A 26,637-nucleotide genomic window follows, 5' to 3' on the forward strand; every position below is an offset into this window, starting at 1 on the left:
TCTTATTCCCGCAGATTGAAAATAAATTGCGAGATGAACGTTTTTATACACCTGAAGAAGCGATTGATGCGAGCAAATCACATGCTTTGAGAATTAGTTCGAACACATGCAAAATTGTATTGATCTTAATGGAGAAGATATTGAAAAATGATAAAGCCATACACAATTATATATATTTGTTTTTATTTGTCTATCTGAAAATTTGAGTAGAAAACCTCGTATCTTAACGAGATTCGGCAACGTTTACAATAACAGCCAGCAGAAGTCTTGATTTCTAATGATTATTGTTATATTCCAACAAACCACATACCTAAACGTTCATCATCAATCTATATATGGAGTAGTAGTTTTCATCGCAAATTATTGAGAAGAATTAGAGAAGTAAATACTTTTGATACTTATGACCAATTTAAACTATGTTAACATTTTAATAGAAAACAAAGATTGTTTCTCTTCAACCCGAATAGAAAAATATAAATAACTCAAACTATATCATGATACAGTTTTCCTAAAACGTAATGGCAATTAAAAGTAATCATATTTCCTTAGTAACCCAGTTTCAAAATAAAGTACTGATACGCATTTCAACCTTCCAAAATTCATCGAACCTTGTCCAGTTACTCACCCCAACTTCAAATAGGTATCAGTCACTCTAAACACACGTTCATCTGTCCCGTCTTTTCCATCTCCTGCTCTTTTAGACCGGACCCTATCCTAAGGGGTGGGCAAGGCTTCGGTGTTACGTAGATCCGTGGAGACTCCTGCATTCGTGCGCTTTTGCCTCTGCGCACACTCTTTCCTACTTTCTTTTGTCGTACTATCTTTCTTGCTCCGCACTGTCCGTTCTCGACGCTCCTGCTGAAAACGATTGCCTCCTGCAGTTGCAGTCTAGTGCGTGTGATATACGCACGTACACGAATACAAATCTAGACTTAGCGAATTTCGCCGAGCGAAGACGCGAGAAAATTTCACTGAATCGCGCCTCCTGCTGACTATTATACGCTCATTTCTACAGTTACAGCACGCACTTTGAGACACACGCACGTTTCAGAAGTAGAAATTCTATACGCGAGCACGCTCATGTTTATAGTGAAGTTTTTGCGAGGAAAATATTCAAGTTATTAGTGACGTTTTTGTTTGGGTTAGTTTTTACATTTGTTACTCCAGTTGACTATGTTAGAAAGCTGCCAGGATACTGGGGATGGTTAAGTTTTTGCTTTTGAACTTGGGCATATGCCAAAGGGGTGTTGAAGATGATAGAGGCAGTTTGTACTAATACCAGGTGTGTATTTTTATTAATTTCGGTTTAAATGGAAAAAATATTTTTATCTTGAGGAAGAAATATTTTTATAAAATAATCCTTAGTAAGTATATTTGTTTTTAGATGGGGAATTAATATCTAGAAATATTTTGATTTATTCTAACAATATTAATTCGTAGTAATAAAAGAAACTACTACAAAATGAGTCGAAACAGGGGAAATAATATTAGTTTTTTTTATTATATTATATTTCTATTTATATTTATTATATTATATTATATATTATTTTTAGTTCATATTTATTTGTATTATTATTTTAATTAAATCTTCATTTTAATTGCTACAAAATTGAAGATCGAATTTAAATCATATTTAGAATATTTATTTTCTTTGAATGATTGTAAATAATACTCCGCATAACAAAAACGGTTCCAATCTATTAAATCACATAATTATAAATAAGTTTTATTAACAATAATTATTTAATGATTTTTTTGAAGTAAAAAAACAAAATTTAGTAACTTGTTGGTTCTCGTTTTCTTTTTTTTTTAATTATTAATCTCTTCAATTTGTTTCTTGTGAATTTTTCAAATATTTTCATCAAGTGGGAGCATTAGATCGAGTTTACTCACGTGAAATATCCAAACACATTTTCTCTGAGTAAATTTCATTAAGTATTTGGTGTCCTTAATATATATTATATTCATCAGATAACTTGTAATTAATATGTACCACTTTAATTTCAATCCAGTTGATTGGTGAACTTATTTATAAATTTATATAATTATTATGTTAGCCCTCATAATATACCTTCCACACACCGATATAAAATATGATTCAATACTTTTCCTCATAATATTAACGTGATCCCTAGTTTCTTATCAACGTTCCTTATTTATTATTGAAATTTTCAAAATGTAACGACCAGAATAACGAAATATATCTATTGATTTTCTATTTTTTGGAAGGTTATAATATTTTTCTTATCATGCCAATAAATTATTGTATTTTTACAACATACATTATAAGTAGATAATGGGCATGAGGTACACATTATGGCGTTCGTGGGCTTTAAGGTACAAAAAACAGTTTTTGATTAATTTATTCTTCATTATAGGTAATATAAAATGAAGAAATAAGTTTCCATATATATGTTGGTTGAATTTACATATAGTCACTCGTTTTGGTGCTAAATTTGCTCCAGCTAACGCTATGGAAATGACTAACATTTATATTGTTGGTTACCACTAAATTATCGAAATTCTAGTCCAATGAGAGATTTAACAGTTTTATTTTTGTTTATAGATCATTAAAGTACTCCAAAAAGATCGTTTCGTTAATGTTTTCTACAGTATTTTCTGTAACCACTTAGTCATAAATCTTGTGATAGAAGTCTCTGAATTTTCTCGGTAACACATTTGAGTTGCCTTTTTCGAAATTTTATCACATATTTCAAAATATTTTGCAATTCTACTTTTGACTTCCACATTATATTTGGAAAATTTACTATCTTCTTCTATGTAATTTTTATCATCTATACGTAAAAAACAAGTCGCAGGCTCACGGTCAAAATTCTCTCGCAAAAAAACTGTAGTTTCCACTCTTTTTCTAATTTTAGCGTCTCAAATCCATTAGTCTTAGCTCTATAATGAGTTGTTCATGTTGTTCGGAGTTTTTTTGGAAAATAAAAAATATGAAACGAAAATACAAGGCTCAAATTCGTCAAAATATTAATTTATTTAAAATCAACCTATTAATATTTAGTGTTCCCTCCCCTTGCCCTAATAATATGTTCCAATCGCTTTTTCATGGATCCTTACTCGATCTTGTTCGATACTATCCCATTATTCAATGAACGTCGTTTTTAGGTCCTATTTCGTCGCTAGAACAGGATTTTTGTGCCAAACTATTGATCCCATAAATGCTTTATAGGATTCGAGTCCGTACTACGCGCTGGCCAAACCATAACGACAATTTCAACATCCTGAAAATACTGAATAGAGATTTTGTCTTAGGAATATGAGTAGGGAACAACGTGACCCCCTGAAATTTCTTCTATGTATCGTATCCCTTCGCTCCACCGCCAGTTTCAATAAAAGCCAACTCGGTTTCTGCTTCCATTTAAAATACTCGCTCAAACCATCCAGTAACCTTCTCCAGAAGCCACTTTTTGTATTATGCAACAGTGCGCGAATCTTTTTCCAGATCTTCTATAAACTCGCCCTCTTCTACCGCTACCTACCATGCAGGCACATCTGCTGTCGTCTTAGAATAGAACGGAGCCCTATGGTTTGTTAGTCCAATCAACATATTCCCTGATAAAGTCGGGTTGCTCGGAGTTGGAATCAATTTGGGGCCAGTAGTTGACCTTTTTGGCTCAACTTTAGCTGCATTAAGTCTTCTTCTAACTTTGTAGCCATTTCTCTGAACTCTTGTTGAACACCGATTTCTAAGCGATGTGCTGAATGAATCGGTCTCCTGATTTGGCTTCTTCCGATGACTTTCTGTTACCAAATTGTTTGAGTATGTCAGATAGATAGATTATTTTTCTATAAATCGCCCCATTTTTCCAATGACAAAATTATGTGTTAATAATAATTTCTATAAAATTGATAGCCATCTCCAAGTTTGGTTTGATTACCGAGCCTATACCAATTCACTCTAAAATATGTCAAAATGTCTCAGCATATGGTTTTCCATTTTTCACAGTGAATCCGAGAACACGTGACACAATTTTGATTTGAAGGTTGAGGTACTTAAACATGTCAAATCCTACTTACACTTATAACACTTACTTAAAATGGATGTGTTTTTTGTACTCAATATTCGATTTTGGTTTAAAAAGCTACCAAATTGTGCTACAACAATTAATTAGAATAAGTACTATAATTTTTACTTGAAAATGAATATTTTTTTCATAAATACACTTTTGAGGCTTGAAATTAAACCTTTTAAATTTCACTTAACACACATCATATGCTTACTTGCTCACTTGAACTAAATTATTGAAAGAAAAGAATGCTGAAAACAATCATTTCTTGTGAAGAATATCTATTACATTGTTTCAGATAATATTTTTTTCTCTTGTATTGTCACACTGAGAGTTAATTTAAAAATTATTTCGCAAATTTTCATTTATATTGATAAGTGTACTGCTGATTTCCCTAAGGGTCTCAACGTAATATTAATCCGAAACAAAACGAAATAGACAAGCCGACAGGCTATGTACTATCTCGTCTTTCTCCTCTGGGCGTACTCTAGTATGGGCAATTACGTCATTGACCACAAGTCGCTATCTAGGTAGCTTAGATTATTAGCTGAAATCCCCACTCGGTGCTGTTTAATACTGATAGCTAAAGTAAGGAGTATCCAAGCTGGATAAAGAGGCTTAATCCGACGACTTTAGTTTAAAGACGGGGCCTCTATACTTTGAAACATCGCAACATCCTAAGAACTGGCTTTGGAATCGACGGATTTAAGGGTTTAAAGGAGTTTGGAGACTCGCGCAAAGTTTTGAGGTGGACCGGATGAGAAACAGGAGTTAAATTGTTGTTAATATAAAGGAAGATGTCATTCTAATTATGAGATATAATTTGATTTTGATTCAATTAATAATCTTAGTATATTTGCACACTGTTACATCGAATTGCAATGTACATAAGTGCGAATTGTATCATAAAAAGGAAACAATCTGAAACGTTTTGTTCAAGATGGAAGTAAGAGTCATATTAAGTAATTAAATTATAAACTATTCCAATAAAAGAATTATTTGAAAATGTGGCTGTTTTTTACCATCATTTTGGATTCGTGCAAGCTCTAATAGTGTCAATAGTAAATTACGATATATACTACTAGTTTTAAAAAATGTTAGATGACGAAAACCAAAATTATTCCAAGATATCAAACTACAGATGCCTCCAGAGTAAAACGTTTTATGATAACTTTCTAGAGTTAGGGTGGAAACAAGTTAAATATCTGAATGGTTCTTACAAAAATTCAGATGATTTAATCGTCAATTAACTTATAAAATGATTATTTGTATCTTGAAAATATTTGAAAATTATCATGTAAAGTTCAATTCCTTCCCTCAAAAATTCCTTTTTTTAAAATTCAATAATTACTTAATTGTTTCCTTTTCTAAACTTCTTAAGTTCGAAAATCTCAGTTACTTATATTACATATAAATTACAAATATGTATTTCCTATAACACTAGCAACCTGTGCTTCTTCTACAGAAGCAAAAAATTCAAATATTTGCAAGGATAATACCAGAAGGCCTTCGAAAATAATATTAGATTACTTTCGATTGCTTGATATTCGTTACGATTATACAAGCAGTCTTTGCATAATACTGAAGAATGCTTCCAAAAGTGTTTCTGCGATTTCAGCGTGTTCAAAAGCATTAGCGAACCAATTTTTTCGCTTATTTCTACATTTGAAGCTATTCTAAAACGATACATTGGGAGTTTAGCACGTTTTCAAACTATTTGAGAAGCATCCGATATAATAAAAAAGAATTTTTGGATAACTTGTTTTAAGTTTTCTATATACTATAAACTATAGCACAATTTACTATTCCAATGGTACAAAAATAGGTTAAGCATATTCCTTTCCATAAATTTCAAATAATATCTGACAAATAATCTGATTCCATCTCAAAACCTGTTAAAGAATTGTGTGTTAAAGGATAACACCAAATACCAAAAATCCGATGATGTCAAATTCCCTTTATCTGTTTTTATCTGCCTTTTATTGAATTCTGAACGATTTTGACGGTGATATCATAACATTTTTACGTCGATTCGACACACATACAAAAAGAAAAAAAAATAATCGGATCCTGAATTGAGTGGAGCGGAATGAAAATCCTGAAAGGGAATCCCCGATTCTGACAAGGTCGAAGCCGAGTCCCCCAAAAATCTCACCCTCTATAAATACCAGAGGGAAACTACCGTCGTCTGAGCCTTTAGCGGGACTCCTGTTGCCTTTCTTTTAAATCAATTCATAGACGTACCAAATATTTAGAAGAAAATACATACATTGAAATAAGGTTTTATAATATATATTTAACTTTTAATGACTGTCCTACATCTATATTTAGTTAAATGTACTAAGATGCTCCCTACAAGTGTTTTTTCATAATAATCGAGAGACGTTGCTTTCAGAATTAGAAGATCCCAATGTCTTTTCAATATTTTTTGTATTCTAATGTACTTGATGTTGCTTTCCAAACTGTCAGAGAGGGCGAAGAAAATACTGCAGCTCGGTGAAGAGGGGGCGAAGACAACACACGAAAAAGAAGAAGAAATTATGATACTGAAAGTTTCAAGCTCTAGGACTCTATGATCTCACCTTCCAAGCTAGCGACGCCTAGAGGATCTTTCAATTCTCGAAATCCCAGAAGAAATATGACGAGGATGCCAAAGAAAATGCAAACGAGCTAGATTTCATAAGGCCTCCAGCTTTTCGATTGTAGAATTATAAATATTTGAGAAATAAGTGATTCACTAAAAAATAAAGCTCCAGTACTTACCTACAGCCAATGTTTAACTATCACACAAATGATATATTTAAAGAATAAACAATAAGCCATCAAATTCAGAGCTAAGCTGGTGTAGAAAATATTTATATTCCTCCGTATTTGAAGGAAGAGTTATTTTGGAAAAATTAAGATAATCACTAGATATTACGCAGAAACCAAGGTAGACTCAGAAGTGGTAAATCTTGCATTGACCATGATTTTGCTAGTTAGGCAGCAAAGTACAAAAGGAAGTACTGAAAACAACATCGAAAAGAGAATACACCTGGTGCAGAACACTTTTACGTCACTGTGTAAAATATGGTCTTCAACAAGTATCTCAAAAATTTAACATCTGTTCTGTTGTATGGGGCCGAAATATAATATAAATATGTTCCAGAAAAGTCAATCGCTTGTCAACAGATGCTTACGAGTTATATGCAGAATGTTTTTGGTGAAACAAGATAAGTAATAAACACTTTTGAAAAATAATTGAAGAAGAAAAAATAAACGTAATGATTACGAAGCGAAAATGTTTATGGATTATAATACAGCTGGTAAAAAAAAAGAGACAAACCAATCTAAAGAAGAACTATTAAGGAAGAACTGCAACCTCATCGTTTTTCCCATAGCTGCTGAAACACCGACAGGTATCTTTTGCTATAAAACGAATGTTATGATATGTGTAAATAAGTTACTTTGTTCACCAGCTCCAAAAACTAGTGTCACTTAACCGAATGTAATTCTTCTAACGCAGTTAATAATACTATTAATAAGAACCCCTATTTTGAATCAAGGGATGCGAATTTGTAGTGGTTGTATTGTTTTTAACAAATTTTAATAGATATTAGTGATTGAACCATCAATCAGGATTAATTTGGGACTATTTTACTAGCAATGAGAGTCTATATTTTAAAAAAAATTGTAGTCTTATCTTCAAGGTTTCATCTCCACCTTAATCTACAAATCGCCTCATGTCCTGGCCAACGAATTTCTACTTAAACTTTTTCACATTTCTGGAATCATATTTTTTTACATAGATTACGTTCCAGACAAAAATCACGATTTCATTAATTGAATAAATCGTTGAGAAGTAGTAATTAGATGACCAAGAAGTGCCATTCCCACAGACGAGTATGTTGAAATTATATACAAATATATTATTCAGGAACTATTATGCTGATAATAAATGTTGTATTTTTTTGCTTGTTTTTTTTTAAACCTTTGTCCTATTTATCTATTAAACGCAATGAGATGCAGGGTTCAAATTCTCATATGAACTGAACTGTTTGAGAGAATATGGGTTTCCGTGAAGAACGAGTAGCAGTCTGTAATGTCTCAATTACCAGCTAATGTATGGCAACTATCCCGAAAAATTTATTAATCAATTATTAATATTGAAAAAAACTAAAAGAAGTAATTCATAAATATGGGATAATCATAATATGATCATTTGAATTGGCAATAATTGTAGTAATTTAATAGAAATGTCGTATTACTAAAATGATTTTTGGGTAGATATTTTCTTTACCATAGACGTCAAGACAATCAAAAGCAAAGACAAAGCAAAGACAAAAAATGCTTTCATTGCTTGAGAAAGTAATGAAATATTATGCACTCAAAGATCCATGATCATCTCGTCCACTGCTAGACATAATCTAGACATTTTGCTTGGTCTTGTCGAAAAAAGTTTTAGTGCCGTTACAAACTTATTTACAGGAGCAGATTGAATATCACAGAACGAGGAGATTTGTAGATAATCCTTACAAAACTCAAGCCAAATGTTGATAATTTACTGTCAATCCATCAAGTACATCCCTCTCATTAAAATTATGTTTTTTTAATTACCATTGTAGAAGTTACATTATGTTATGTAAGTAATTTTATTTTTTTACTACTTACATACGACTGATATTTGAATAAATATCTATAATATAAGAAATTATACTTTATTTCTTTTTAATATTCCGATGGAAAGTTTTCTAAAGCACTCAATTTTAACCTTTTTTTTTTTCGAAAATTTTAAATTCGCGGCTCAAACTCAGCCACAACGCAAGTTTCCATAGATCTAATTTCCTAATTTTCTTTCGAGATTTGGAACTTGGTAATAAAGTATCTATAGGGGGTCTACCGGATCCAGCAAAATTTTGAAAGTGGTCTATGAAGTAAAAAAGTTTAGGAGCCAATTTGAGATATGTATCAGCTTGCCAAATGCCCCTGAAGTCAATTCTCAGAGGCCTAGTTTAACATAATACAAAAAATACAATCCAGAAAAAATCAAAAGGCAAAACAAACTAAAAACACATAGTAAAAATATATTCAGATAGTTTAACAAGAAAAACAACGGAGAAATGAATCCAAATAAAGTAATAAAAGGAATAGAGAAAGGCATAGGACGAAAAGATACTCGTGGGACTGACATAGAAATACGATTCAATTGAAATTAATCTTGAAAGAATCAGTAAACCAATGGCAAACTAGACTAATTCTAATGTCTTGATCATTAAGCAAATAAATAAAATTCGAAATATTTTAGTAAATACGATGATATGAAAATGTTGCAGCTACTAAACTCAATAAACACAATGTTCATTGAAAGTAACTGTTGTGTACGATTGTTATTTAAATATGAATGAACAACAATTAAAAAGCAAATCTTCTCTTTCAGAACATATAGTCAATCGCTTATATGAATGCGATTATTTCTCTTAATCATTCCCGGCTTTTTTGTCAACTGCATTTGTGAGACTTATAGTCTACAGAGGCTATTAAGAAAATTCTTGAAATATAACTTTCCTCAGTACTTTGTTTAAGCTGATCTCATAATCAGTTTGACTGTACCATTATTGTGACATCACGTTCGAATAACCAAACAGAAACACATAATTATTTTCGATCTTTAAAGACAGTTGCCATTATGTTCCTTGGTGTACAGGTTTGAAAACATTTTCTTAATTTTCATTGTGTGCTCTCACTCCATGTAACTTCAGCTCGCAGTTGACGTATTTCACTCAAATCAGTCCAGTATTGAATCACTTCGCTTACGTTTAAGTAAACTTGGTACTCATGTTGTACAAAATGTGTGGTAGCCTAGACGTATAGCATATATTTTCTATGCTTACCATGACGATGAAAAATAAAGCTTTGAACGAATAATATAGTGACGATTCTCTAAGACTGCACATTAATTAATGAAGTCTAAGAAGAATCGATAAGAAAATAAGTTTTTAGCATTATATTTGACAAATTATATAGAAACTAATTTTGTTATATAGTTTTGATACATATTAATATACCAAGACGAATTGCTGACTAGTTAGAAGTAGAACTTAAAATGTTGAGGAATCGCAGCAATTTTAGAAATGAGAAATCTTTAATAAGCTATAATTCTCGGCCTTTCAAAAGTATTCTTCCCATCATCTGGAAGAGTTTAATTTGAAGGTGGAATCTTTGATGTTAAAAATACCATTGAAATTTTTATTACAGTGAAACGTGAATGACAAATGGAGGAGAAAGTCATCTGTATCATATAATGTTAGGAATATGTATTGACAGTTACATGAAGAAAAATCTAGATTATTCTAAAAATTAAGACGCAAAAAGATGATATTTTGTGAACATGTGCCATCATTTATTTTACTATAAAATAGGATTGTTGTAAACACCTTTTTAATGAATCTTATTACTTTGTTATTTCAATCGCTTGAAATCAATAGAGTTCAATATGTAATTGGCGCAGTCGTAGTAGGATTCGTGCGGTCGCGAAGTTTACACATAGTGCGGTGAAGAAAGAAGAATACGAATTTGAAGAAAAGAGATGAGCCACAGAACAGGATCTGAAAAATACCTTCATTATTTCCCATTCTTAGGGATGGAGAAGTTATATGAAGAAAAATATATATTATTCTAAAAATTGAGACGCAAAAAGATTATATTCTGTAAACTTGTGTCAGCATTTATTTCACTAGAAAATAGGATTGTTGTGAATACCTTTTCAATAGAGATTGTTAATTCAATCGCTTGAAATCAATAGAGTTCAATATGTAATTGGCGCAGTCGTAGTAGGATTGGTGCGGTCGCGAATTTTACGCATACAACACAGAAGCGCGAATATCTACGTTTTCTTCAAGGGACAGGAACTTCAGATTGCTGAAGACTTTTAAGAAATCAGAAAATTCAAGAAAGGAGGATATGAATTCCTTCGTTATTTTTTATTCTTATGGATGGAGGAGTTGCATGAAGAAAAATCTAGATTATTCTAAAAATTAAGACGCAAAAAGATCATATTTTGTGAACATGTGCCATAATTTATTTTACTATAAAATAGGATTGTTGTAAACACCTTTTTAATGAATCTTGTTAATTCAATCGCTTGAAATCAATAGAGTTCAATATGCAATTGGCGCAGTCGTAGTAGGATTTGTGCTGCGGTCGGGAATTTTACGCATAGTGCGGTGAAAGACTCGACTATGTATTTCAATACAGAAGCACAAATATCTACGTTTTCTTCGGGAGACAGAAACTTCAGATTGCTGAAGACTTTTAAGAAATCCGAAAATTGGAGAAAGAAGAATATTAGTTTGAAGAAAGGAGAGGAGCCACAGAACAGGATCTGAGAAATTCCTTCGTTATTTTTTATTCTTATGGATGGAAGAGTTACATGAAGAAAAATCTAGATTATTCTAAAAATTAAAACGCAAAAAATCATATTTTGTGAACATGTGTCAAATTAATAGAGTTCATTCATTTGTGAAATTGTAATTTGTGTTTTTGTGTTAATAAAGTTTCTAAAAATAAATTTTCGAAAGTTAAATATATAATTAAACTATCATTATATATGATTAAAATCAAAAGAATTTTCCGTATTTTTTACGTCTAGTGTCAATTTAAACTTTTTCTGATGATGGGAAGGATATTTCCCGAAAGCTTGAAATTATAATTTAATAGAGTTCTCATTTCCAAAACTCCATTTTTATGGTTTAAATGGTATGTTCATGAAATCCCTTTGGACTAATAATATTTCAAGTTAATTACTTGATTTGACATGTTCTATTCTTTGAAAATATCAAAATTATGTCGACGAACGTCTATGTTTTCGTTCTTTGCTACCCACCAGGCATACTCCTCACATCGTACGACGGGGTAGCTGGATTCGAATTTTTCTGTTCGGGTTCCGGCAGAGTTATAACAAACGGGGGTGAACATATTAGGGTTGCACAAAACAACGCACTCAGAAATCAGGAGGGAGAAATATTAATACTGTCTCTTAAAATATGCGGCGGGGAATACGAAAATCCAATGAATATAATCGTGTTTTCCGAAAGGGTTGCCATACCTGAGAGCTTCGGATAAATAAAATTAAATCAAAATAAAAGAAGAGTGACTCGACACTTTTTTCGAATGGGGTTTTGGAAGTCCCTCGACCGGAAATGGAATTACTTTACACCCTAGAGACTTTTCAAAATTAAGTGCCAAGGAAATATTATTTTTAATTCAACATTATCAAAAAAAATATAAATTTGCGTTGAGATACGTTGAATTATAGATTGATATAATCAATTTTATATTCTGTGATCGCGTACTGGAAGTTTTTTGCCACTGTTCTATTTGGATAGATAGATACGTTTCCCTTTGTAAAGTATTTTTATCTTTCTTTGAAAATATACGAATAATACAAAATGATATTTCAAATTTTCTTTTTTCTTATACGTATATAAAAATATCATTATTTCAATCGATTGGTCCTTCAAAACTGTACATTCCAAATTTGTAACTTGTTACAATGAATTTTTTCTTTTTATTTTAGGTCCAATCGTCCATTCGGCTTACCACAACTGAAAAAAAGAAAAATTGAAACATCCAGCATGGCGACAGTGGCAAAAAGCTTTACAAAAACTCTAGAATCTTTAGAAGATAAACGACGAAAAAAATGTGAAGATACAAAATCGCTAGTTCTTCCCCAGAAAAAACGTGTTTTACCCCCGACAAGCTCTCCAAATAGAGTGAAAAAGAGCCCTAAACTAGAAGAAGGTGCAGCAGAAGAAACTCTAATAAGAGAAACCGAAGCTGCTTTAAAAAATTTATCAGGTAGTTGGCCAGGACCTAGAGGCGGTTATCCCCAACAGGAAGATACACCAGCTTTCGAAAATCTTTTCGATGAGAAAAAAGCTAATGTGAAAATGTCTCCTGCTTCAACATCTAATAGCAGTAGTGATAATGCTTGCTCTTTAAAAGACGTGATAACATTGAGAGAACAACACGAACATGAAGATACTTCTGACGAAAAATCTTGCAGTACCAACGGCAAAAGTAGCTCAAAATCCAGTGATAGTAAATCGAAGGGAAGCGGCAAAATGAATTATTCCTCTCCAGATTTCAACGAACTAGTTGATGATTCTTCGAACGAGCTGGAAATAGATATGTCTGAAGCTGCGGCAGAAAAAAACGAATTTAATGAAAAAGATGATCAAACTAGGAAAAAAGAGCCATCTAAATATCCCTCCACTAGCTCATCTTTCCATACGTTTTCTCGTTCTTCGCCATTTTCTTCAACATCTGCCTTCAGACCACCTCAGTCAAAGAATCCTCCGCTCGGTCCATTTCCCGCCGAAGCTACATTCGTAGGTTATCCAGACGGTGCATCAACCGAAGGAAAAAAGAGCATTATCCCGTTGAAACCTACAGAAAGTCAAGCAGAATTACAGAAGAGTCCAGAAGGAGTTAATAAACAGTACACCATACTCCAACCTGCTGGAGTTGGATCAAGAGCGGCTACCACATTACAAGAAGTTACCAGAGAAGGAGTTCATAATGTAGCAGTAGTTGGTGGAACAAGCAATAACGAAATTGCAGGAAAGATATCAGCTACTACGGTTGCACCAGGTACATTGTCACCCAACAGTATCGGTAGAGGTGAGTATCGAGTGGAAGTTAAATTAATTTAAAACAAGAATTTATTATGATCAATATCATTATTTGAATTAGATTTGATATGGAGAAATAGAAGCGAAATTCTAAAAACTATCGGGTATTTGGTACTTGAATGTGAAGAATTGAATTTAAATTCAAAAATAAGTGATTATTAAAATCAATCAGATGCTTATAATATTATCCGTTCACCAATAAATATTTCTAATGATTTAATATATACTGTTTTTCGTGCTTTTAGAACTTTTGTTTGTTTGGTCTTAGAGACTCAACTTTCCACGTACTTTATTAAAAAGAAGGATTGAGAACTAGAGATCTCGGTGGCCATTCAGTAAAACTTGTTAAATTTATTGATATGCTTGAAAATGCAGCATTAAGATTCCCACGAATAAGTCTTGCGCATCATCTTGTTGAAACAGGGCTAGGGAATAAATTAAATGATTACACCACCATTAATTGTTCCAATTCCAAATATCGTACTCCATTTTGATTTGTCAATCTTGGTTCTATGAGTGATTTCCTAATCTAAACACAATTTTGGGATTCACCTCATCAATCAACATTAACATAATATTCTTCTTGTCTAGTTGATCCATAATGACAAACTGCAGTCTTGGATCAGAATTAGATATCAGAAAAAAAATTTCACGTTTTTAAAGATAGGATTTTTCAAACAGATAGTGTTACATTCATTTTGTTTTCTTCATTAAGGGCATTTTATCGATGATTATTTGTTTTTTATGCGTACTGGATTCCATAAATGATTTTTTTATATATAAGTATCAAGACAAAACAATTTCCAGTTTTATATTTCTTGAAATTGATTGGGAAAAACAAGCTTTTAATCTTTTGAATAAATTCCAATTTACATGAATTTACAAAATTTCCACAGAGTGGCAATGGACGATTTTTATTACGGATTGAATTCGACGTTTATATCCCAATAATTTTCTAATTATTCCTTATTTTAACAATCATACCGTATAGGGTGGATTTGTTTTTAAATACGCAAATGCTAAGTATATAACACGGATATAAATTTCCGTGAAAAACCACTTAAACCAAAAACCTACCGACTATGTCCCTCTTTGTAATTCAACAATTATCTTAAACAATTATTGTTTGTAAGTATCCCAGAACTGAAAATGGCAAGTATTAATACAAAGGAAATCTTTGCTTCTTTGTAATAAATGTAATTGTTATGGGGATGTGGCAATAAAACACTAAAGTGTACTATTTTCAATATGTATCCAAACTTTCGGATAACTATGTATATTCTCTTTATTCATAAACAAATTTCCGCCCGTCTTCTGTATTTCTAGCTTCTTTCATAGTTGATATTTTTTTTTCTTAAAAATTCCTTCCCGTTTCCTATTTTCCATGTCCAAAGCATTGTTGTCTATTTTACCAATATATCTTAATCATCTAAGCTATTTTCCAATTGTTTTGATTACAAGTCCTATATTCTTATAGTTTCGTATTCAATCCTCTATGGTGGCATCTCTGACCGCGTAAGCACTTCACTTCTGTTACTTTAATTTTGCTTTTCAATGAGTTTGTAAGTACCCAGCTTCAAATACCATGTATAAAGACTGGTTGCTTCATATACATTCATTTTGCTTTACTTCTTACTTCTTTTCTCTCCAGAAAGATCCATTCACCTCTGCTTCTTGATTTCTTTCGCTCTATATATAAATATTTTGAAATCTTCGCTATTCCAGCTGCTTCCAATTACAAATTCATATAATTAGATCAATAGAAATGTGGAATTGTACCTCTTAGAAGATATGAATGTCAAAATCTATTCTAAATGTCAAATCAAATTAAAATAAATTCTAGTGATGTGCTACTGGTTGTATTATAATTTTCTAAATGTACATCAATAACATATTTTACATGTTCATTAATCAAATAAAACAAATAAATTATTGTTTTCACATTAAATGTCAATAATTTTACTACTTGTAGCAAGTGAATCAGCGTACCACAAAACTAAACCCTTTCTCATCATATTTACTACACCTCGCTACTTCTTAACTCCCCAACAAACTTTCTAATTGCGGTCTGTAATCCACCTAGCACGTAGCTGTCACATGGCGCCATCTTAAAGACGTTTTCGGTATTATAGGTTTACTTGAAACAAGTTATAAGCCCCATTGACGTGACTAGCTTCTATACGATGTCCTTATTTCTATTCGTTTTCCACTTACCTCACCCTCACAACAACCCTTTTTTCTTTGTTAATGATTACCGCGCTCGATACATACATTCTTGAATTTTAATTATTTTGAGGGAAAATTTTTATTATTTCATTTATCTCTTTAAACTGAAATTAAAATTATTCATAGTTCACAATCAATGCATGTACCAGATGTACCAAAAAGAATGGTAGTAAATTATTTTTTACTTTAAATTGAATTAAAAGCCCGCCAAGACACAAGACCGAAATAACAGCAGCTTGAATACAAAATCCGACCAGACAATATCTATCCAAACATTTCTCCCTGTAGATAAAGTTAAAAATATCAATATTAATACAACCAATTGAAAGTGATAAACGTCAAAAAATCGAAGGTATAATTTTTAAAAAATGCAGTGCATATCGAACAAATACAACTTCCATATTGAGTAAGCGGGGTTACCCTTTCTGTATCTCTAATCACCCCTAATATGTTCTTTGGCGAATGTTAATGTTTGCAAGGCAATATGTGAGGGTGGCTTAGGAATTTGGCAGGGGTTGTTACCGTGTATTTCTTCGTACGGAACCGCCGAGAGAAGCACTTGAGGAGCTGAAGAGGTGACACTTGAAGAGGAGTAAGCTGTAGAGCCGTTGACATGATAAATGAATTTATGAGCTATTTTATATTGAATTATTTGGAATTATGAATTATTATATAAATTACTTTTGGTATATATCTAATTATAAGCGTGGGACTGTATTATCAAAAAAATTTTTTTCACATTCTAGATACTGGTTTGAAACGTAAAGTAGAATTTGAATAGCAAAAATATGTTTATAATAATAATAGTAGTAACTGTTTACAAGTAGTATGGAGGATTCAAAAGTAGTGAGTTGGGAACAAGGAACGATCAGGATATCGAAAAAAAATCCAACGTTATTTCTGAGTTCCACAAAAGGATACTGTAGTTTTATGTATACGAAGAAAGATACTTGAGAAATGGGTCAACAACAACATCCATCTTACTCGCCAGATTTAGGATTGTATGACTTCTGGCTCTTCTTAAGAAATTTTTAACAATGGAAAGGCAATAATACAGTAAATGACGAACCTCAGCCAAGTGCAGTACTTTGAATTTGTTTCAGTTAGTTTTTAATAAAATTATCCTTATCATATTCTAACTGCAACGAAATGGCCGAAGTCTTTGGCTTAATATTTTTTAAATGCCTCAACTTATCTTTAACATTTTTAATTTTCATTTTCTTTTTACGTTATTTTCTTTGCTTCGTTGTTTCTTTGTTTGTACTCAAGTACCTCAAGTCTTTTTCAAACTTGTGTCTTTAACGAGAATTATTATGATATTATCTTTTGTTCTAAAAATATTTTTAATTGAATAATGATACACAATTATACCAGAAAGCCTCAAAACAATGCATTTTTTAAAAAGCTACAACATTTTATATAATTTTGGCTTCATATGTATGACATTTGTGTAGAAAATGAAAAATTTCATGAATTTTTGGTTCCTAAAAATGAATTGTTTCACAGAAGTAAAAAAAACTACTTTAGTAACCATAATTAATTGAAGTCGGTAATTATACACTTTCACGGTCACCTGGTTTTTTGGCTCTAGAAAATCGAAAAATGGATAGATTTTAATGATCTTGGTCTCAAAATGTTCCATTTTACGGCGGATTTATAAAAAAAAATCAGTAGAAATAGCTGGAATGAAAATTTCTCATAGTTTTACTGTTTTAAATAGTAAAAAAAACGGTTTTTCAAAATAATCCTTTACAAAAAATTATCTCATTATCAGATAAAGTTCTTATATTTTTTTTGTATTCTACATAAATTAATAAACAATTTAAAAAAAAATCCAAAAAGAATGAATTTTTCAGTTTTTACAGCTTAAAATGAAATCGATGAAAAACAATCAATTTTCATATTCATATTCTTCAATGTTAATAGTTTTTGGTTAGATAGATAGATAAATTTTATAATTTTGGTTAGGTTAGGTTAGGTTATGTTAGGTTAGGTTGTTTTGTATCACTGAATATTGTAAGTGCTTCAAATGTATTCAATTCACAATTGTTGCAACTTATTGTCAATATATTTCAATTTATTATTAACAAAATCCCACAACTCACAATTATTCAGAAAAATTGACATTTTTGAAATTTCTTTTTTCAAAATATTCATTTAGTCATGAAACTGTAAAAAACATTAATTTTTTTTTCAATTTTCGTATTTTTTTTATAAATTCGCCGTAAAATGGAACATTTTGAGACCAAGATCATTAAAATCCATCCATTTTTCGATTTTCTAGAGCCAAAAAACCAGGTGACCGCGAAAGTGTATAATTACCATTGAAGTCAACACTATAATTTCCATATAAAAATTAATATTTTTTGCAAAAATAAATACTTTTGACAATTAATATACGTTATATAATTTTATTTCAACACCTTTTTTACGAAATTCAATATATTTTCTTTTCACTACGAAAAATGATATAGTAAAAATAGTACCTAGTTAAATAAACCATCTCACAACTTTGCGAAAACTATTTATCAAGCAAAAAAATAATTAATTATATAACTTGGTTTCAATAATCTAACTAGCGTACTCGATGAATGTCAAACTATTAAGAACACAGTAATCGTGTACAAGCTACTTTAAATATTAAATCTTATCGTATACAAAAGCTATAATTAATCAGAAAAATAGATATTTAAGGTCGTTTTAAGTCACATCAATATAAAATGAAAGTAAGTAATTTGATGCGTCGACTATGAGGTTGGTTGCTATTAGGAGTGGTCAGTGTACAACTTGTTTTACGTTCTAAATCTCATCTTATACAATAGAAACTTTAAATTCTGGTAAACATTGGATATTCACGGTCCTTCACAGTCACATTAATATGAGATGAAACTTAGATAATCCAAGACGATAATGGAGGGTTAAATAAGGGACACTTTGTATCACTTAACTATATGATTAACAGATCTTAATGACTCTTATCAGGAGTGGTGAGAAAATTAGCTTATAATGAAGCTCTTTCATGTTTGTTCAATTTTCAAAAATTCTATCACGTTTTTATATCGTTATTAAGTTTGAATTCAGTTTCTAGTGAGCAACAATCTTTGCTACGCTCTTGCACAATCAACTTCGAAGGTACTGACACGTCCGAGGTACTTTGGCTAGAAACGTGGACAAGAATCAATAACGAACAATCCTGTGAATTTTCCTATATAATGCAAAATTTAATGATACAGAAACAAATCTTCTAACAAAGTAAAAAGCGAATTCAGTTCATTTAATTGATTTTTTAAGGGAAAAAAATTTTTAAAAATTAATTTTTAGGGTATTATTCTGCTTTTCTCAAATATCTGTACGACATTCTACTATATATACTCAATTTTATAGTACTAAATTTGTTATAAAGCTCTGATGTAATTTTTATGTTATGGATTGCCTGGTTTTGCCTCCATATATTTCACGCAATTCCATAATCAACAGAAAATGTATCTAAACTAAAAACTCTTTATACTTTGACATTAATTTGAGCACGAGACTTTCTGTCAACCGTCAAACTGGATCGGTAGAAGCATCCACATTAACAAGAAATTATAATAACGGACGGTATTCGGTCTATTTGCCTCGAATATCGGTAATAATGTTGATGTTTGCCAGAATTAATGTACGAAAAGGGAATTAACTAACGACGTTTATAGGCCAATACTTGAACAGAATAACAGAGAATAATAAAGTGATTTGTGATGAATCTGTAGGTTCAGTCAAATACAGGTGATTATAATGACTAACTTTGAAACATGTCTTGTCTGTTTTAAATTTTCATACCTTTTACTTAATATCTACCTAACATTGTTTAAACCGCAAGCGTAAGACCTGGGGAGTATTCATTCGAATGCGCTTTTGGTCCAAAATGAGCAAAAGCGGTACCCAATGCGCTAATAGCTCACGTATACATATTTATTCAGTCAGTATATGGAAAATGATTCTTTTCTTTTGTATATCTCGAAACTTGAATAGATAGTTGTCCAGTACTATTTGGTGTACTTTTTCGATTAGAGTGCCTAATGTTTGACCAACCAGAACGATCATTGTCTTTCATTTGCCCAGGCGTATTGCCTCTAAAAAGCAAATATTTGTAGTAAGTTCGATACTCAATTTATTCCATTTTAGATATTTGATTAGCTCAAAATTGTGTCACAAGATATCTTACCCACTCTCAAAAAAACAACGAAGCCAAGAAGAAGGAGAAGAAAATGGTTTTAAATGTAAAATAAGAATATCGATATGAGATAAATATATTGAATTTCGATTTATAAATTAAATTATCAGTTATTATAATAAAACTGTATATTTATTTTAAATATCACATTAATTTAATACAACTTGAGGCTAAAGCTGATCAGACACAATATTTATAACCTTCGAATATCGCTCGACAGTTCTAGGAAATGTTGACGCGCGACTTTCTCCCCTACGCCCTTTAATACGTTCGATATTATTATAGAAGACGATGATTAGTCATATCTGAGGGAGTGAAACCGTATGCCAACTCGCAACAATCCCGAAAAGGATAGTACCTTAATATGGATGTAAATATTTCCGTCTTGAATGGAATATTTATTTACTTTCGATATTGAGCTAATTGAAGGGATAATTGTTGACAAGAATAACCACGCGCAGTGTATATTTGAAGAAAAATATGAATCAGTGAGGTTACTGTCGCCAATTTCAAGACAGTCCTCAGATCGCGTCAAAAATCACCTCCACATGTCCCCATATGATAACTTATACAAAATCTGCAGTGGTCGAAAAGCTGTTAAATTCTAATACTATTACATTACATTCTTTTTATCATCTTGTACTAGTAACAAATTCTTTCATTTGCTAAAATTTTTGACCAAGGTTGACAAATCACTCTGTATTTGATCATTAGAGAAGCCAGTGTGACGCAGCTACATCTTATTGAAATCTTCCAATCCTTAAAAAATCCGGACATTTCAGCTTTTTATTTGAGGAAACCTTGAAGGTTTCCCTAACATTAAATCTGATCATCACCATGATCAATGGACGATTCTATCCTAAATTGGTACGAATGACTTAAAATTAAGAGACAATTAACACTAAAATGTAAGATTTCACACTTTGCTCTGCTTTTACACTAAGCACTTAGATAACTAACTCAAACGACTTCTTCAATCTTCTCTCTAGGTTATGTTGTCTCGATTCTCACGTGTTTTGAGAACCGCCGCTGGTGATTCTTGTCAAATTTAGTGCTTACATGCCTAACTTCATTCCAGCTTAATTAAGAAATAAGAAAACAAACCGAAAACAAAATTCATTCTATAAACTTGAGCTTTGACACAGATCCTATTTTGAGGAGGGTCATTTTATTCATTTTTTGAGGAAAAATTTTTCATGAATAAATGAACAGTTGTACAAATTTAGATAAAAACTTTTGAGAGGGAAATATAACCTCAGTTAACCTCAACTATCACATTTTATTATTTGAGTGCCACTAGTATTGTTTGAAGTTAATTAAAATGAAGTCCTTGGTAAAAAATGGAATTGAACTTTGAACAAATAAATTTTGAAGTGATGAGAGAGCTTCTACAACAGGGTTCGGCAAACTGCGTCAATTTGGATGTGAAGCTACAGCTCTTCACTTCCCTACGCAAATATTGACTTTACCAAAAAAAAATTCAAGAATCGTTCTCAATCTATCAACGAGGATGAGGCATTGATTCTATCTATTCTATAACACGCGACAAGAATTACTTTATACGTGCTTTTGAAAAACTATTTCGTGATTTCAGGAAACAAACCAGAAATCTTGAAAACGATCAAAGATTTGGCATCAATCGCTTAAACAGTACAATAAAGAATAACTACAATACGAGTATCTTCAAATGTAACATATTTGCAGGTGAAGGATATTCCAGTTTCTTCTGCATTATCACTTGCTAGATGAGTTATGCGACATAAAAGACAGGGCATAATTTGCTACGTTTGTCAGATATATGTCTTCCCAAGGTCCAAAAGGAGAAATGGGAATAATCGTTTCAATAGCAACTGATGGAGCTAGAAGTATGACAGCAAAAAATTAATGGGCAACAACGATTCTTCAGAGCAGAATAACCCACGAAATTCTAAAATTTCACTGCACCAAGAAGTGCTTTCTTGAGTTTATGAATTTGATAATCAAAATTTTTAATAGCATCTTGTCAAAGGCACTCTTCCATCAGCAGATTAAAGAATTATTAAACGAAATGGAGACTTAGTATTTCGATCTCTTTCTTCATAACAAAGTACAAAGGCTTATCTCCAAAGGTACGGTGTTGAAACGTTTTGCTTTGTGCTTAAATGAAATACATTGCTAAATTAATCAACCTGATTTAAAGAACAACAAATGGTTGCAAAAAATTTGGATTTATCGTGGATATCACAGCGAAATTGAATGAACTAAATCTAAAATTGCTAGGGAAGGGAAACCCAGACGATGTTTTTTTTTGCGGAAGATAAGCAATATCGCAATAAAATCAGTTGTTGATACAAATTACTTCGGTACACAAAACTAAATATTAATTTGCTAATAGATTTTAGCAATTCAAAACCAACAAAACCACTCTAGAATTCATACACAAATAGTAACTAAATCTACATTGAACCACTTGGAATTGAAACTGTATCTCTAGAAATGCAATTGATCAATTTAAAAAGTAAAGCTTTGTGGAGTAAAAATTTACAGAGCTGAAAAGCAAGAGTATATACCAAACGCAACAAAAGTGGACAACTCTGAAAGAAATGTCGCGAGTTGAGGCTTTTATATTCAACCAGATTGCTAATTACAAACGCTTCGTATCTTATTTGAACAAACAAACCACATCATAAAAAAATATATAGTGCTTTGTATAACAAAAACTTCATATAATAATAATACAATTAATTCAAACATGGTAATGTTCCGAGTTGAAGTTTCATAATGTATATAAGTAAAAACTAGTTTTGAGAAAATATATGTTGACGTAGGTGTATACATTCTCACGCTGTTTTCGCAATAACAATTCGAAATCAGCAATATTTTCACGAAATCGACCTGTTACCGTTCCAAGTTCCAGTAAAAAACTCCTCCACCAACTCTATTTACATCATCCGTACATTTTTTCTCACACCTCCTACTTTCGCTCCTCCTTGGTATCGAATCTCCTCCAAAGTGGGAGTAATCCAAAGAACTCTCAAAAAGAAAAAAAATTACCTACTCGCGGCGCCTCCTGACCAAGTAAAAGCGTCGGCGTCGATTTGTAGAATATGCGATGCGACGCAGGTGCGGTGACCGACGCCGGGCTGCCACTCTCCGATGCGGCTACTTTTTTCCGAAAAAAGATTTTTCTTCTGAGTCTCCACCCGACGATACGGATAGGCTAATCGACCATTTGGGCGGAGTTTCAGAGTTGCGCAAAACTCTTTTTGAAAGTTGAAAGTTGTGGGTAGAGATGAAGAGAATACAAAAAAAAAGCAACTACGAGAGGTTCTTTTTATGATGTGTCATGAGTATATGCCTGGTTTGGCGATTACTAATGAAGCTGAGGAATATGGGACGTGTGCCCGTACGTCATACATTTGTCACACAAGTTATTTGATATACTCGATGTTTTTGAATTTACAGCTCAGTCCTCTAGTTTATTAACACTAACAGAAGTAATATTTCATGCTCTTTATTTTTATTTATATTGTGTATAAGGATCCAATCTGGTAAAATAGAAAATTATCAATTTCATCATATGGAAGAGATAAAATTATATTGTACATACTTTTTAATAAAAAATACTTTAAAGTACAAAACAATTAGATAAAAGTCCAATACATAATCTGTTAGTATAGGGGATATTAAAGGGCCAATTGGTATTCCAAAGATTTGTTGATAATTTTTATTATAGGATAAAACTATTATTGGGAATTAACTCTAATAGATTTTTTTTATTAGAATTGCAATACATCTAAACCTACTACTACTACTACTGTAGCCACTAAAACCCAAGTTGATTTTTAACTTCGCCAGCAAATTACCTCCATAATTTTCCATTCCCAACTATGTCTACTTTTCCACCAAGTCTCCTTACATCTTCACCCACTTGGTGATATCAACTTGCTCTTGGTTTTCTCAGTGGGCACCTCTCTTCTGGTTGACCTCTCCACACTCTTCTTATTGTTGTCTCTTCATCCTTTCTTCTTACATGGCCTAGCCACCTAATTCTTCTACTTCTTATCACAGCCATAATATCTGAACGTCTGTACCGATCTCCAAGTTCTCTACATCTCAACCTAAGCGATAATACCAAATCATTAAAAGTTTCGTTGAATTTAAAGGAGTCTTTGATATAATGATCATTTTGTCAACATTTAACCAACGAGTAATAGGTTCAATTGGAGTGTTAATTGTTGCTACAAATGATCTAGCTCATAATGTAGGTTTATGCATTTTCAGTAAACAGTATAATTTATTCATAGTTTGTTAACTTCTCTTTAGTTTCTTTATCATTTTTTGTTATTAACTTTTTTATCAATTTATCACAATAACAGACATCAAAGAAAAAGTGGGTCGAGACAATTGTGATTTGATTGTTAATTATTAATCATCACTTTATTAATGTTAAATTATGATTTGCTGATTTGGCATCTAAACTTAACTTTAAGTTTTGTTGAGGTAGAAGAGTTGTTTAATATTAACCCATGTAGGGCAATATCTGCCTGATATGAAGTAGCTTTCATCTATTTCATAGAACTTCTTTGGTGTTTCCAAAATAAATTTCGTTATGTTATTCTTCGGAAATTAGGTGCTTTTCATAAGCAGAATTTTCTTTATTTAAAAATAAGATAAGTGAAACAGAAATATCAATGTTTTCTTGAATGTTCTATCATCGAATCTTTGAATCGCAAAGATGAAGCCTGTTCGTTTGAACTAATTCTTCAAAGTAAATTAGCAATAAACCTTCAATAAATCTCATGTCATATCAATACATTATTATTCTTTATACCTTATTATCAATTTACATTTAATACGAGGGTAGTTTGAAAATTTTCTGTCGTAACAAAGAAACAAGACATTGCCGTCTTTCTTCCCAAAATAGGCATTAATCTCTCTACTGCAAGTGGAACTTTGAGGTTATGAAACAGGAAAGGTTATCTGATGATTAGATCTGGTATTCTTTGGTTGTATTCACATTGACAATTCTGTGAGATTCCACTGAAATTTCGCACAACAAAGGTTATCTCAAAATTCTAGTTTCTGTATGAAAATTCTAGATCCAGATTATTTGTTAGTTGATACCCTATTGACGTTTGCTTAGAATACTCAAATCTTCTTCTTTTTCGTGTACCATCTGTATGGTTGGTTTCCTCATTGCTATTTTGACTTTGTCAGTTTGACCTTAAATTATTTGACGACTATTATCGCAGGTTCCTAAGTCAAGATATTCTTCTCCCAATAGATTTTTTTATTACAATTTTTCTCTGAATTATGAGCTGTAGGATCATATATTTTGGACCTCTCACGATGTGGTCAGGCTCGAACTTCGATTTTTTCAGTTTTAAAAACTAATATTTCTAAAAATTAAATACCAGCAGTGGTAAAATGCGTGGACTCAATTTTCTAAGTTATTGCATAATCAATTTTAAAATAATAAAACAATGCTGCAACTCAAATTGGAAACTAAAATCTTATCAGATAACTTTTTCAGAAGATACTAGGGTCCTTAAACAAATTTTCTCAATAACAATTTTCGATATTATGAAAAATTGAAGTATTTTTGAGTGAGCCATTACATACCTCGTATCTGATTCAAATATTTTTAATGACTGCAATCATCATGTAAAACTTTTTGTGAAAATTTTTATCAAAATATTATTAATAGAAAAGTCATATGCCAGGTTCTTAAGTGTCATTGCACTGTAAACTATCACTACTTAAAAAAATAAATGTATCTAGGGTACGAAAAACAATAATGTATTGATATGACATGGAATATATTGAAGGTTTATTACTAATTTACTTCGAATCATTAGTTCAAAGGAACAGGCTTCATCTTTGTGGCCCCAGGACACTAACACATTTTTGTACCGCATTTTTTCCACTACTGCTATTTTATTTTTAGTAATATTAGATTTTAAAATTGAAAAAATCGAAGTTTGTGCTCGACCACATCGTGAGAGGTCCAAAATATATGATCCTACCGCTCATAATTCAAGGAAAAAATGTAGGAAAAAAATCTTTTCAGAGAAGAAAAATATCTTGACTTAGGAACCTGCGATAATAGTCGTCAATCAATTTAGGGTCAAACTATCAAAGTTAAAACAGCTATGAGGATAGCCAACCTCCGAAATAAAGATGTTACTCGAAGAAGAAGATTTGAGCATTCTAAGTAAATAGAGTATCTACCAACAAAATAATCTGGATCTCGAATTTTCATCCAGAAACTAGAATTTTGAGTCAACCTTTGCTGTGCGATATTTCAGCGGAATCTCACAGAATTTTCAATATGAATATAACAAAGAATCTAGTTATCAGAGAAACTTTCCTGTTTCATGACCTCAAAGTTTTACTTACAGTGCAGAGATTTTCATCAGACAATGATTAATGCTTATGGGAAAAAAGACGGCAATATCTTGTTTCTTTGTTACGACAGAAAATTTTCAAACTACCCTCGTATTAAATGTAAATT

At 31.6% G+C, this 26,637-nt stretch overlaps 1 protein-coding gene across 1 annotated transcript in view; it reads left to right on the forward strand.

Moving 5' to 3' along the window:
- The first annotated feature begins 1,195 nt into the window (after positions 1–1,195).
- LOC130444383 (myelin transcription factor 1) overlaps positions 1,196–26,637 on the forward strand; it is a 54,104-nt gene continuing 28,662 nt past the window's right edge. Inside the window, exons 1-2 of the mRNA XM_056779479.1 lie at positions 1,196–1,282; positions 12,586–13,691. Of these exons, the coding sequence (XP_056635457.1) occupies positions 1,254–1,282; positions 12,586–13,691 (1,135 nt within the window). The 5' untranslated portion in view covers positions 1,196–1,253. The remainder of the gene's footprint in view (positions 1,283–12,585; positions 13,692–26,637) is intronic.

Source organism: Diorhabda sublineata, chromosome 5 (genome assembly GCF_026230105.1).
Source record: "Diorhabda sublineata isolate icDioSubl1.1 chromosome 5, icDioSubl1.1, whole genome shotgun sequence".
Lineage (NCBI taxonomy): Eukaryota > Metazoa > Arthropoda > Insecta > Coleoptera > Chrysomelidae > Diorhabda > Diorhabda sublineata.